The following is a 14,619-nucleotide window of genomic DNA, read 5'->3' as shown; positions in this document are numbered from 1 at the left end:
CTTCCAAACGAACGACGCCACACGCAACATTGTCGCCATCGATATCGACACCGCTTTCACAAACAATCATTCGATTCCAAGTATTCGTTACTCACTCATACCACTCATGATTCACACACACACACACACACCACACCAATAAAATTTCTTAAAAGAGGGAACGTTGCAACTCGAAGCGTTGCGACAGAATTTTTCCAGAATTATTTTTGATCGTTTCATAAAAAAAATAATAGAAACTTCTGATGGAAAATATCGAAACAATTTAATTTGGCATGCTTACTATCGACTTTCTCTGATTACTCTCGAGCAAAAGTTTTTATCAGTGACAATCTTGTTAGACAAACTGTGTATATTTCTAACGGTGGAATGTTACGCGCCGAAAGATTTTAACAAGTCGCCACCGGGACCGTCTATTTTTAGCCAGAACGCATTTATTTTTATTATTACTGGTTACTTTGTCGGACGTCTGTAATTTCGAGCTAACGATAAATTTTACGCACTGTTTCCTTTTACGGGCGGCGCAATGTCATTAAGCGGGATGGTCGTCTTCGTTCCAAAGAGTGGAGCGTTTAATTTTAATGATCGTCGAAACCATGGTTGCGAATACGGAACGGCCGCGACGCGTCGAACAAGAGGGACGCGCGCGATTATAAAACGTCGCGCGATTCGTTTGACAAAACAAACGTAAACAGGGCGAACGAGGCGGCAGTTAACCGAAACGGAATCGTTAAAATTTTCATTCGCTCGCCTTTCGTCCTCTAAACGCGATCCGTCGATTCAATTTTCAATATCCAATTAAAGAACCGATTGTTTGGCAGCGAATATCCACGGGACTTAATGGGGTTAATGGTTCACTTACTTAACCGTTGTTTGCATTTTCCATTGGGCGTGCGCTGATAAAAAAGATGGCGGAATTAAAATGGAACGCGTATAAAATACAACGTATACTTTCCAGTGTGAAATATTGTTAAACGAAACGTATGAATCAATGTCCGAAGCAGATATGGCGTTAAAAAGTGTCTACAAATGGATTGTCCGACCATTATTTCTCATTTCTACTTGCGCCAGCGTTCCTAATTGTTATTAACGATGATATAGTATTGTATATCTTACAAACTTCTAAATAGTTAAGACTTTCCAGAAAACAAGTTTTCAGCATTGTATTTTCTAAAATTAGTTTTATCGCGGTGAACAAATTTTGTAAATTTTGTAGAAACGTACTAATTTCTATAGAAAGAGAATTCTACGTTCTGTTACAAACGTTGTAAAATATAAAATGAAATATCTGGCGACCATCGTTTATTAAATACCAGAGCAACCGACCGAATAAGAATCATTAATTACGCGCTTTAAGCTACGATAAATCTAAGTACGCGGTCGTCGATCTCATTTTGTTTCGTGAGCGCTGTTATTCCGCTAGAGAATAAACAATTCCGGGGTGTGAATTGTTTCGAACGAACGCTCGCGATTACGCAAATAAAGAAAATTCTAAAAAACGGCTGTTTCGACGCGACCAATTTTTCGCCCGCATAAAGGAGCCCGTTTATTTCGACACTAATTTTCAATCTGGTTTTCAGTTTCACAAATTTCTCTGCTCGGCGGGAATTTATTTGTCAAAGATCTCAAAAGCGACAAAATGTTCGCGAATTCACTTTGAAAACTGTTGCAATATGTTTTATAAAAATCATAACGAGTTTTCATTGCCTCCGTCGCGATTGTCTAATAAATATACACGAAGATTTAACCATGTTAAAATGTAACAGTTAATGGTAGTTGACGTTTTCTTTTTATTTTTCGAGTCAAAATATTTGCTCAATGATAAAACAATTTCAAGTTGGATGAGGGAACTTAAAATAGTTTTCCTGAAAATGGTAATATGTAACTATTTTGCAGTATATTCCCTTTACTAGAATTAATAGCGAACTGTCATAGAGAATGTTATAAGCTACGTCATGGTTTCGAAACATGACGATACGTATTTAAAGGTATTAATTTTCATTTCAGGATACTTTCCCCTGCCATCGAGCTACTGCCTCGCCTGGATCTGCCTGGACGTGTTATTTTGCACCGCTAGCATAATGCATCTGTGCACCATAAGCGTGGACCGTTACCTGAGTCTGCGTTACCCCATGAAATTTGGTCGCAACAAGACCAGACGGAGAGTCACCCTAAAAATTCTGTTCGTCTGGGTCCTCAGCATTGCTATGAGCATGCCACTCAGTCTAATGTACTGGAAGGTGAGACTCTTTTACAGGAAAAGTACACGACATCCGGTTTACGTTCATCCTCGGAACATAAAAGTAAATATCACGTGTTGCTTCGAGGCTAAACCGCCATCGCTGCACTTGTTCTCAGTCCATCCGTTATTTCTTTTCTTTCGTTCTACATTCAAGCTTCCAAACCGTTTCTGGCTCGTTTCTCTAAAATTCTAAATGATCAATTACTAATTCAGCTTTCCAGAATCTTAATTCGTCAGATTTAAAAATAGTTAATTTACGTTTTCGGAATCGAATTGCAACCGGAGACAAAGTTTCCATCGAGGGACGCGTATATTTTTTTCCGGAATGCAAATTCGAAATATTTCAATTTCGAAAATCTCCATACGAAAACACGAATGAAAAACTGGGCCAAGGAATTGTTCGAGGACGTACCGGGGAGTCAATATCTCGGCGAAATTAGAATTTGCGTTCTCGGCGCGATTCGAACTCGCGTCACGGAAGTGACGTAAGGAAGCAAATACGGAAAGTTACCGGAAACTTGCGATTTCCTCGTCCCTCGGGCGAAAGGAAGATCCTCCGTTTTTCGAAAGAACCGGGACACTTTTCATATTTTCGACGCGACCGGCCAGCAAAGATCTAATTCGTACGAGAAGTTCGAAAACAGCATAAATAAACATTCTTCGGTCTCGTTCGCGTATCGTAGATCGAAAGTTCGCACGCCTCCTTCGATTATTAAATTTCGAAACGTCAAATTATTTGTTTAAAAGTCAATTCGATTCCTTCTTCCTTGATCGAGCCACGAAAAGCGGTCGCCTTCAACAATTTCTTATCCCGGGCGATTAATTTCCCAGTCAGTCGATCTCACAGTTCCCCAAATGATCACAATTGTCTCCCCCGATCTCCCGTCCGTTCCAGATCGGTTTAACGACGGGGGAATTTTTCAGATCTTAATGAACGCGATTCAAATATTCCAACATTACCGCCCACTAATTGCGCACATTTTAGCCAGTTCGTATTACCGGCTTGATTGCTCGTTACCTCGATAGCGATTCTCTGTTTTAATCCTTTCGATGTTAAAATTTAAATCCTCAACGATACTCTGTATGCGGAAAGCTCGTAGTTCCATTTACTAAACATACCGATTGAACTCCCATAGGCGGTTTAAGAACGCGTATTAAAAACAGTTAAACTTTACATGCGTGCAGTTCCGAAACTACTAGTGTTTTGTTAATAATTTGGCCACTGTTAGAAGCGGCAAAGCTTCCCCTTTAAAATGGCTTTTGAATTTTGTCGATCGTACTTTCCGTTTTCGAGATATCGTAATTTATGTAAAGGTGTGTTTTTCTTAATTTGACTATCTCTGTCTCTGTCTTACGCGTCGCGTTGGACCTCTTTGTCGCACGTTGACCCACTAACCGAGTGACCGAGTGACGTAATGTTTACTATTTACTACGAGCACGTGCGGTCAACGGCCTTGACAAGGCCGTAGTAAACAAACACTTTGGACTCTTATATCTCCGTAACTAGCCACCGCATCGACTTGAAACTAAAATCGCTATATCTCCGAAACTAATAACGCTAACGACTTGTTCGAACGCTCGTTTTAAAGGGCATTTCATCCTCTATCCAACGACTATACCAGCTACTATAATTTTTGCTATCTTCTATGTTTATTTTCACATTTACTTTGACTCTACACACACAAAGATGTTTCAGCAATTCCTATTGATTATACGGCTGATATGCGATAAAACTGGATTATAAATTGTTTGTTTAATTGAAAATGAATATAAATTTGTATACATATAATGCAAAAGTTAAAAGTACGTTGCCTCGTAAAAGAGAAAGAGAAAGACTGGTCATTTGGTCGGTCATGGGTATACATAAAGTGTCGGAAGGTGAATGTTAATAACATCGACTCGTAAACAACGCGTATCGAAACACAGCATCGCGTTATGCTTTAACGTCGCTGGTAATTCACATTGTTCCGGGCCTGCTTTAACGTCCACCAGAGTTAATTAGAAAGTCATCGCTACTTCGGTTACCCGGTCGACGGGTCTCGTTTACGCGCGGAAACGAGCTACATATTTTAGCGAGATTAATGAGTACACGCGGGGAACGGGAATTAATAGAGCGGAACGAGCAAACTTTTCTTGCCATTGGAAATTATGGTTGTTTGCAAGGCCGCGTGGGGCTGTGCGTGGTGAGTCGATTGAACAGACAACGGGATGACGGGGGAACGAACTAAACTGTACATTGGGGTTGCACCTGAATCGAATTCTAATTTAATCACGATTTTTCGAAAACATTTATTATTCTGCACGCATGATCATGATTAACTACTTGAGCAAGATTTTACTTGATATTAGGGAATCTTCTGGGAAAGAAACATATTCGAACGTACAAAATTCAAATTAAAAATAAGGAATCAAAGAAGGAACAATTATAAAATGTGATGTTGCATTGTCTGGCGGGCATACGCGTTTTTGGGGATTATTTTCGGGGGTTTCTGATCGATCGTTGCTGCCTTTGTAATTCTGGGCGCAGAGGAGGCGTCGGAAACGAACGCGGGAGGTTTCGCAAACGGATGAAAACGTATCATCACGATGCACGCGATCAAAGGTGGCGGTCGTTTTTGTCGGGAATTGCGGCGTATTCTCACGCGAAGCAGAAAGATCGCTCGATCTGCGCGTTTAAGCTCCCGTTGGAAGCTTCACCGGCAGGTCGGGCCGTCTGATTTGCGACTCCGACGTCGACAGACAATACTTGCGGCTCGTTGGCGTCGCTTCGGGCGCGAATGTAGTTTGCATAAAGGAACAGTGAATTCTGGAACGAGTTCTGTTTATGGAAATGCTTCGAACGACGATTCGCCAGGCGTTACGCTCAAGGGGATGTGCTACAACGAACGAGATTGTGTGCTTTTTCAACTACACCAACATCAAACCGCGGTTTTATAACCTTTCTTTTTTATTAACCCTTTGCGCTACAACGTTCATAGTAACACGAACTTGAACGGCGAAACGAACGAAAAGATTTTAAATTACAAAACGTACCATATTGCTATTCGATTCTATTAAAAATCTTCAATAAATGCTCAGGGAATTGGTGTAATAAACATAATAATATAACATTACTCAGAGATATTTAAACAAATTTTCAAGTCTCGCTTACCTTAAAGTGGAATCCGGGTTTCAGTAAAGAAGACGCATTCCGACGATCAAATTATATTTATTATTAGTCCAAGGAACGAAATAGTATTTCAGCAGTTCGACGATGGACGATATCGAGTAGCGATCAGGTGGGAGCGGGGTTTAATGGTACGAAAATAAAAAAGAAAGTGTTGCGAGAGGACGGCGTACTCGTATCGACGCAGAGGGGTTGGGCGACAATTTTCGTAGTTTTTTTTTCTTCCTTTTTTGTTTCTACAGACAGCGAACTACACGCGCGTATACATGTGCACGAACGACTTGCGATCCGGGGACGAAACCGCGGTGAGATTTTTCCCTTACTCCGACGGTGCTTTACTCCTCGGTGAACGTCTCCGTGAACTCGAACGGCTCTGGAGGATCGGCTTCCTTCTCCTCGTCGGGTTTCGGACCGAAAGCTGAAAGATAACGGCGGTAATCGAACGCAACGTGGCGATATAATACTTCTCGCGACTCGGCTATACGTTCATCGATCACGACAGCAATAACGCGCTTTCTGAAAAGATATATTTTCTAGTTTCCTAGAACGAACAATTTTCTTCTCTGCGTTATTCCACGTTGAAAAATCATTTTCGACTCCATGTGCGTTACAATACAGAAGAAATCGTCAAAACGAGAAATTGAAAAAAAATTCCAGCTTATATTATCTCTGGGGGGGAAAAATTGTTAAAGATTGTCCATCCGAATATTCACGATGTAAGTTCAGGTTATTTCAGCGAAGTACTTTTTTCAAAAAATTTTAACCTGAATCCAGGGGCGATGTTTCCAGCTTGCCGCAGTATATTTGCAAGAGTCGTGAAACAGCAGACGAGGTTGCCCTCCAGTCGCTTTTAAGACGCGAAAAATTCAATGTGCTACGTTTAAAATGCCCCGAGCCAACCTTGAAAGGGTTGGGGGGAGGTAACAATATGGCGAGTACCGTGGAGTATCGACTTACCAGCTACAGGCTCCACGAGTTCCTCCTCCGTATCCGCTTGTACGTGCTTCATCATCACGATACCTCCAATTTGAAGGTCCTTCACGGGAACATACTGACTCCCCTCCACCAATTGTATCACCTTCAGCTGATGTCGTAACACGCGCGCTGGATTCTGAAGATTCTCGAAGTTCGGCTCGGGTTCCTTCTTCTCCTTTTCCCCTTTCTCGGTCTCGTCCTTGCCTTTCTTATCGCCCTTCTCCTTCGTGTCCTTCGTTTCCTTGCTATCCTTCGTTTTTCCCGATTTGTCCGCCTTCTCGGACTTGTCCGGTTTCTCGTCCTTCTCGTCCTTCTCCTTCTTCTTCTCCTCCTTCTCCTTGGGCAAGGCTTCCTTCACCTCGACGGTCTCCTTCGTCTCTGGCGGGTCCTGCGATCGGAAATAAAAAAAAATAGTAACTGGATCAATGGTATCTTCTAGCCAGCGACAGATTGGACTTTTGTTTCGACGATAAATTCAATGGCTGACTCGGATTAAACTCTAAGGCGAAGGATTCAACAACGTTACTGCGTTATAAATTCTAACTTCAACTTAAACCTTAGAGTTTATCTCGGATGTAATCCTCTTCGTCGACTATTGTGTTGCATTTCAGTCAATCTGAACTTATTAAAAGGATCATTTTAAAACAGTAAATTAAACTGACCACGTCCATCTTCTCGTGGGAGTCGCGAGCGCGTCTCTCGGACTCGCGTCTTCGTGCCCTGGCAGCGATACTGAGGACAGCGGTGGTGACCTTCTCCTTTTCCTCGGGTTTCTTCTCCTCGGACGGGGGCGGATAAGCGTAGACGCTGGGTCTGGCGTTGGAGCGGATCTCCAGCTTGGGCATTTTCAGTTGGGAGTTCAGAGCAATTAGGCAGGTCGGAGTGAAGGCGAGCGCCAAACAATGAGCCAGAGGGAACCAGTACCAATATTGGGTGAACACCAGCGCGCCGACTACCGCCAGCATGTTCGTGTGCCCTGTCCTAGACTGCAGAGATACCGTCACGTTACGCCCACCTGGAACAGTTGTCATTGTTTCGTTCACCGTTGCCAGACAATTGTTTCCATAGTATTTGTTTCCACTGTTTTCTTGGATACCCTCGGGCGATATCCTACTGATTACTCTAAGAACAAGTTTGATTCGATTGTCGAGGTGAACCATTGGCCTGCCAAAACAGCTTAGACAGCAGGGTTTATTCGATGTAGAAAATTTCCAAAAAGGATGAAACTGCTCCAACGGCTTCCAGTTACAGTCGTAGACGTCCGAAAAAAGGGGATTCGGAAATAACATTGCGAGAACGATAAACACCTAGGAAAGAGCTTCGATTTCACTTTTCCCACCCGGAGGGCGGCGAAAGAACAATGTACGCCATAACCGTGGAACGACGATACGTGTTGTATTCCCGCCGACGTCAGGCGAACCCTCGGGGAACGTTATTGTCTCGTTAGAGGGGTCTGTTAACGATGTCCCGAGCAAACTTACCGGCGTCGATGATGCCCTGCGCGAGAATAGCGCCGAACTTGGCCATAACGTCCTCGTGCTTGTCCACGACCACCTTGGCGTACAATGCCCTGAAGTCCTTGACACGGGCGCAGGTCGCCTCGGTTTGCTGAATCAGGATCATCGCGGAGGCGATCAGGGCGCCCTGACGGACGAAGTTCACCGGGTCGTTGGTCATAGGATCGAGAAGGGCTATGGCTTCCTTCAAGCCTGTTCCAGCACACGCGATCCCCAAAGCCATCGCCGCGCCGTATCTCACGTGGGGGTTGTAACTTTCCGCCAGAAGCGACACCACGCTTGGGCATTGCTCGGGAGTTCTGAAACAGGTGACAAAATCACGATCAGATTACCGTGAACTGAAAGATTAGATATCATTGTCTGAGCTCCCTTCAAATCTTCATCGTTGAATTATTTAGAATAGCTTCTGAGAGGTGATTCATCGTTGGGAGCTAAAGAAATTAATTCTCAAGATTGGATGTTAAGGAAAATGAGTCTAGGATGTTAAGGAAAAATAAGTTCCATAAATAGTGGGTGTGCTAGTTTTTAGCAGAGTGTATGAAAAAGTTAAATGAGTCCCCCGATGTAATGCAGATATAGTACGAGTGCCTGATGAAAATCGAGAATTTGAAAAGCAGAAACCGGAATCGGGCGGCAGATTCGAATTTAAAAAAAGAGTAAATTACGTCTACTCGTCTCCTCGGAGCATACATTTCCCATCGCATGTAGTTCGAAAACCGCGACGCATAATTACCGTTACCCGCACGATGCAAATTAAGTTGAAACTTTCCGCTGGACGATTTCCCCCGCAGCTCCGACTTTTCCTACGCGAGCGTTAATAACACCTCGGCCATAGTAACCGGTATTTACATAAATCTCACGGTCCCCGGCGGAGGAACGAGCCGGGAAACGGGAAATCCGTCGGCAAACAAACCACCGAGGACTAAATTTAAAAAGGACCCCGGGTACAGTCCGCGGAGAGCGTGTATACGGAAGCTCGATCGAATCGCGACCGCTAATGGCATAATCCTGTTTGGCCGTGTTACAGGAGGACGACTCGTTGCTGGTGGACGGCGCGTGTCAGATACCGGACCCCCTTTACAAGCTGATCGGTAGCATAATCTGCTTTTACATACCGCTGGGAGTGATGCTGCTCACGTACGCGCTGACGGTACGATTGCTGGCCGAGCAGCGACAGAATATCGGAGGAACTACTGGATGGTCCTCCGGATGGCTAGGCGGCCCTCAAGGCCCACCCCCGGGAGGTTAGTGTATTATCAGGTACACTGACCTGTTACGCTTCTGATTGGATCATCGCCTCGACCCATGGCAGACAGTTTTTAAACCAAACGCTACAATACGGAGTTACTTTCAAACATTGCACTCTTCCAAACCGTAAAATCCTATGATATACAGTAGCTCGTATTCGTATAAATGGGGGGAAATCTTGTTTTCGAAACTAGTGCAAGTCTACTTTGTTATAAATTAAAAAGAATATTTATCGAGGGTCACTAGGGAAATTTTAATTTTCAAGAAACTACAGGATGCACTTAATATGAATTATTGTCCTAAGGGATCGAGACACCTCTTTACAAAGCTCCCATTCCATTAATTTTAATAAAAATATAAATTTGCATGAAGATCTACAGTCTAAATTTTATAGTACTCTATAGTACAAATTACAGTTTTAGATTAGAAAATTGGGGAAAAAGTATTCGACTTAAGTTCTGAGAAGAAGTTACAATATTTGAAAGTGACTCCGTATTGTCGTGTTTGCTAGGGGTTGTACTATTCAACATTTCTAACTCGAAATCTTGACAAGTCCAACAGCCATTTAAAGAACAATAACCCGCCACATTCTAATCTCCAATTTCCCATTTGTCACTTTCCCTGACGCTAATAACTTTGGTGATGCTGTCGAACGATGCTTATAATTTCTTAAAAATAAATAAACTGACATTTCCCCAGTCTTTGGAGTTCAAGTTTTTTTAGATCCAAGAAAGGAGCACGTTTGCAATATTCGACGGAGCAAAGAAGTTTCCTTTTTATTTTGTTTAAAACCGAAGGTCTCGAAATAATTCGATTCGACCGTGGAACACCGGATTAAAGTAGTGGAAAGGATGGAGGAAAAGTTTATGCAATTTTCCCCTCCAGTCTATTTGAAAAGATCTAACGTGTATAAAGGAGAGAAAGTTCGCGTAGTTCTCTTTTGCTTGTAGCTGATCCATTACTCGCCGGGGGTCTCTAAAATTTTCAAGATCATTCACAAAGAAGACGCCAAAGCAATCTATTGCAACGGAAGAGCGCCTAAGACGTTGTTGCACAAAGAAGAGATAATTCGTGTACCTTGCAAACTTTCGCGGAAACGAGCGCGGAATCGTGACGCAGTTAAAACAAGAGTTAGAAGAAGGAAACACGAGCAATCTTTGAAGATCTCCATTTAGTAATTAAACGAGGGATTAAATTTTTAAAATTTTAAAACTGTTTTCCTAGATAACCATTCAAAGGAAAAGAAATCTAAAATTCTACTAAAGCTAGCAAAAGATAATTATCGCAAAAATAGCTGGACCATCAACTTGTTTATCTTAGCTGTCGTCTATGGTTTCAGCCAAAGACCGATCGCCCTAATCGTGCGTTTCCCTTGTCAACGTCCAAATATTGCTTCGACGTTGGGCAAACATAATGTATACGGTACTAAAGAAGAAGATTCCTCTGTTGTTTCGAAGTTGCTTCCGAGAGAGTCGCGACAGTAATCCGATTTCACGATTTTGAGGATTATCGTGCGTCCAATAACGGGACCATGGAGATTAACGATCCGTAATCTGTCATAATTTCTCATCGTGAATTATACCTCTGTCAAGGTCTTTTTTCGCCGGTACACCGAGCAGTCGATACACGGGTGTGTTGATCAGTCGTTGGATGATGAAGTATGACACCTTTCGTTCCCGAAACCGCAAGAAAAAGTCAACGATCAAATCTTATCCTTTATACTTGGATGCACTATTGTGTTTCGCGTATAAAACTATTGCTATACGGAGCGTTCGTTCATCCATTATTCAAACGTTGGTGAGCTAGAATATATAATTTAGATTTGCAATTTATATCGAACGACGCGCTGAAAGTTGTTTGTCCTTCGTTCGTTGCTGGAAATCCTTGTCTGGATAAGAATTTTGTCTCTGTTTGTGGGCAATTCGGCGGAGATTGCGATTAAGACGCGTACAGGTCAGGCCTTTTGTTCACCGTTGCAGCTGTAAGCCTCCTACAGAAAAGAAATCGATCCCTTTTACGAGTTCGAAACCCTAAAACGAAACGCTTTCCCGCGACGGAAACGCGAAACGAGAAACGTCCCGGCGAGAAAAATCGACGACCGTGCCCGGCGACTAATTATCGCCGCTCGGGAACAGAAATTTATCGATTCTCGTTTACTGCTCGATGGCCCGTTCGACGCGAGATTCGATTATTTACCCTTCTCTGTAACTCACGGTGATTTCTGAGCGTCGCGTACTCGTATTTCACGCCGTCGTCTCTCAAGAAACGGACGACGATCATTTCCCCCCGAAATTAATTGAATCGGATATACATCGACGGCGGAAGTTTCAAAAAATTTTCCTGGGATTTCGATTTCAAAGCCGACGGGCGCGCGAAACTGCGCGGAAAGAATTCAATTCCCGATTGAATATTAATAAAATCTCGGGGCGAAATTATTCGCGCCCGGTTGATTGGATTTCGAAAACAATTCTTGTTTCGATCGACGCGTGGACCCCGTTTCTATCGTTTAATAAGAAAATTTATTAACCACTTGGTAATCTATTTTATATAGGTTATTATATAGATCGAACATTTAAAATTTAATATATCGATAAAATACTTAAAAGTCACGTGAGTAAAATAGCTAGCTCCAATGTTATATTTTATTTGAAAGTCCACGAGCGTTGCAAGGAAGTACGAAAAGGTTCGAGGAAATTAGTATCCTTATTTGTGAAATGTTGCAATAGAATCGTATTACCGAGATAATTGTGTTACGATAGAAATTCCAGCTTCTTCCCTCGTTCGATTCTATTTCTAAGGGCGAAACGCGTTACATGAAAACTTGTGCTGCTTGGAAGTACGGGAATTTTGTAAGTTTCGAGTTCCGTGTTTCAGAATCCGCTTCAAATTGTAATCCTCGAAATAATGAGACGAGAATATTAGTTCTTAAACTCCTATCGTCGGAGAAAATAGCATTCGCTGCACGGTTACTGTTTCGCTTAAAAATTTGTCGATTTCCGATGGAAAGTTCGAACAAAGATTGTTTTTTTAGTAGAAACAGGCTGACGATGATTTTGCGTTGTTGACGGGCGGTGGAATTAATCAGAAACCGCGGGAAACAGGGTCGAGATACTTCGACAAAGTCGACTGGCAAATTGCAAAGAACAGTGCCAAACTTCCGTGAGTCTAAGCGTCGGCAAATTGGGGCGCGAACCGACGCCTCTTTCGACTCGAAGATTTGCATCGGCCAATTTAACTTGCAAATTGATCGTCGGTGTTTCGCGGCCGCGCAACGAGCGCCAAAAGTGTCTGTAAACCGAAAGGCAAAAAAAGAACCTTAGGAAGAATTGTTAGAAGTTGCGATAGAACGTGTCGCCTCTCAAAATACGAAAATCTCCGAATTCCGATCAGGCTGGGTCCACTTGCCAAATTTATGCGCGTTCGAATACTTGGTAAATATAATAAATACTTCGTGCATCGATAAAACTCGGAAACTTGTTAATGAATTTTTTTTATTATCGTTGGAATCGATGTGTCGAACACTTTTGCTCCTTTCTCGATATTTACAACGCTCGAAAATTTGTTTCGTCGCAATATTAAAGCGTAATTTCGTAATTTCGGTGGGTCACGCTGTAACGAACAAATTCTCGGAAACGAGTATATCGAAGTTGATACAACAACTACGAAACAAGTTTAGCTCGATATAATAATTGCGTAAAATGACTAATTAATTTACGTTTTATCGCGTACACACGATTACGGTGAATTAGAATCATTGAGTAAACTGTACGATAATTAGAGAGGAGTTTGATATTTTCGAATTGCATAGGTAGTCGATTCACGTGTAAATTAACATAACAGAGTATCAGGAAATTATCATATTAAAAATAATTCCAATCGAGCTGTATGATTTCCAAAGAAAGAATAAAATTACCAGGTTATTAAAAAATATAACTATCACTAATTTCCATTAATATTCTCAAGTTAACAATTTACACGTCGAAAGGGGAGAAGTTTAATGCTGCGTATAATAAATCTTCGACGCTCGATGGAAAAGCAAATAAAGAAAGGGCAAATTACTGCGACAGCGGAATCTTCGATTCATAGAGACGCTATGTAACAATAGCACGGCGCTGCGACGGATTAAAGAAGACGTTTTAAAGAGCAACGATTCCAACAATTACATGGAAATTGCATAGCAGTCACGAATCAAGGGAAATTTCTTCCTTCCTGAAACGAAAAAAAAGCACGAAGAAATTGAAGGAGTTTTATTCACTGAACGCTCCTCCATTCCTTGAAATTTACCAGTGATTTATCACCGCTATAATTCACATCGTTCCACCGGCTTTTTATCGTCGATCAAGATTGAAGCTCCACCCTTCTGTGTCTTCGATCCTACCCAGTCATCGCAATCGCAGAAGAAATTTCACGATTCGACTGCAACTTACCCCTATCATTTCGAGATCTAGCTGATCGTAAACCCAGTAACGCGATCGATTAACGCGAATTTCGAGGGATTCCGGATCCACGCGGCCATTTTCACTGCCAAATGGGACTATTCGACAAATTTAACACGCGACTAGCTTATGGATATTATTATTTCACTATTATTCTTCCAATTGTCTCGTAGATTTAATTTTTATGATTTGTCCATTATCGTTCGAATATTTATTTCAATCCCTCAGAGTTGAAGTAAACAAAATGCTACAAATATCTGCTTCGACCGTACGATTCACGAACGGATTAAATTTACATCAGTCAAATTGTGACATTAACATTAAATATAAATTCACACTAATTTTGTTTTATTAACACGTACAATATGGAAACCTCGCGACTGCACTTTTGCTTTCGCGGCATTATTATTCAAATAATGAAGTATTAATTATATTTGCACGACTCGAATAATACGGACGCTGACGACGATGTATTTAAATACTGCATTCTGTCATTGGGCCGATTATTCTCGTATGCGGATGACAAAGCGGATCTCCTAAAATGGCTGATATTAATCCTTTGTGCTCCGCCGACGCCCCTGGGCGACGTGCACATTATGCACGACAACTCGGTTCATGTTTTGTTCGATATAACACGTACTCGCGATTGATGAAATTAGTGAGTCGAATTTAAACTGTAAGTACTGAAAAATTCCCGAGAACAATTTTGATATTCGCGATAGAAATTAACAAGATTCTTTAAAAAAAAAAACAGAGAACAGATCCCCGATCCGTCCAAACGATCCGCGCGCGTCGAAAGTAGAAATAAAGATTCACTCCGTTCGGCCATTAAATTCGAGCGCGTCGAGTTTCCAATTTTCTTCGACGATTCCTGGCGCTCGCGAAAGTCGACGCCGAACTTCGAACTTCTCGTCGTTCCGCCCTCAAGTATTCGAGCAGCTTTGAACTACCGAAAGTTCCGACTCCCGAACGACAGTCACTTCCGGCGCAAATTTTCCCGATTCTCCGCGCGAAGAATAACGTTCCGAAATGCACGTA

General features: G+C 42.1%; 2 protein-coding genes across 2 annotated transcripts in view; one reads left to right on the top strand and one right to left on the bottom strand.

The window, feature by feature from the left end:
- LOC122401654 overlaps positions 1 to 14,619 on the top strand; it is a 69,485-nt gene that overhangs the window by 41,422 nt on the left and 13,444 nt on the right. The window contains exons 2-3 of the mRNA XM_043403913.1: positions 2,005 to 2,237; positions 8,925 to 9,141. Coding sequence (XP_043259848.1) covers positions 2,005 to 2,237; positions 8,925 to 9,141 — 450 coding nt within the window. The remainder of the gene's footprint in view (positions 1 to 2,004; positions 2,238 to 8,924; positions 9,142 to 14,619) is intronic.
- Positions 5,428 to 14,619, bottom strand: part of LOC122401653 (26S proteasome non-ATPase regulatory subunit 1) — a 73,644-nt gene continuing 64,452 nt past the window's right edge. Inside the window, exons 11-14 of the mRNA XM_043403912.1 lie at positions 7,862 to 8,196; positions 7,043 to 7,395; positions 6,363 to 6,768; positions 5,428 to 5,823 (exon numbers count right to left, since the gene is read on the bottom strand). Of these exons, the coding sequence (XP_043259847.1) occupies positions 5,741 to 5,823; positions 6,363 to 6,768; positions 7,043 to 7,395; positions 7,862 to 8,196 (1,177 nt within the window). The 3' untranslated portion in view covers positions 5,428 to 5,740. The remainder of the gene's footprint in view (positions 5,824 to 6,362; positions 6,769 to 7,042; positions 7,396 to 7,861; positions 8,197 to 14,619) is intronic.

This window comes from Colletes gigas, unplaced genomic scaffold (genome assembly GCF_013123115.1).
Source record: "Colletes gigas isolate AHSC1104 unplaced genomic scaffold, ASM1312311v1 Colletes_gigas_Sc00026, whole genome shotgun sequence".
Classification (NCBI taxonomy): Eukaryota; Metazoa; Arthropoda; class Insecta; order Hymenoptera; family Colletidae; genus Colletes; species Colletes gigas.
The sequence above is the reverse complement of the archived record's forward strand: the minus strand, read 5'-3'. Positions and strand labels throughout refer to the sequence as shown.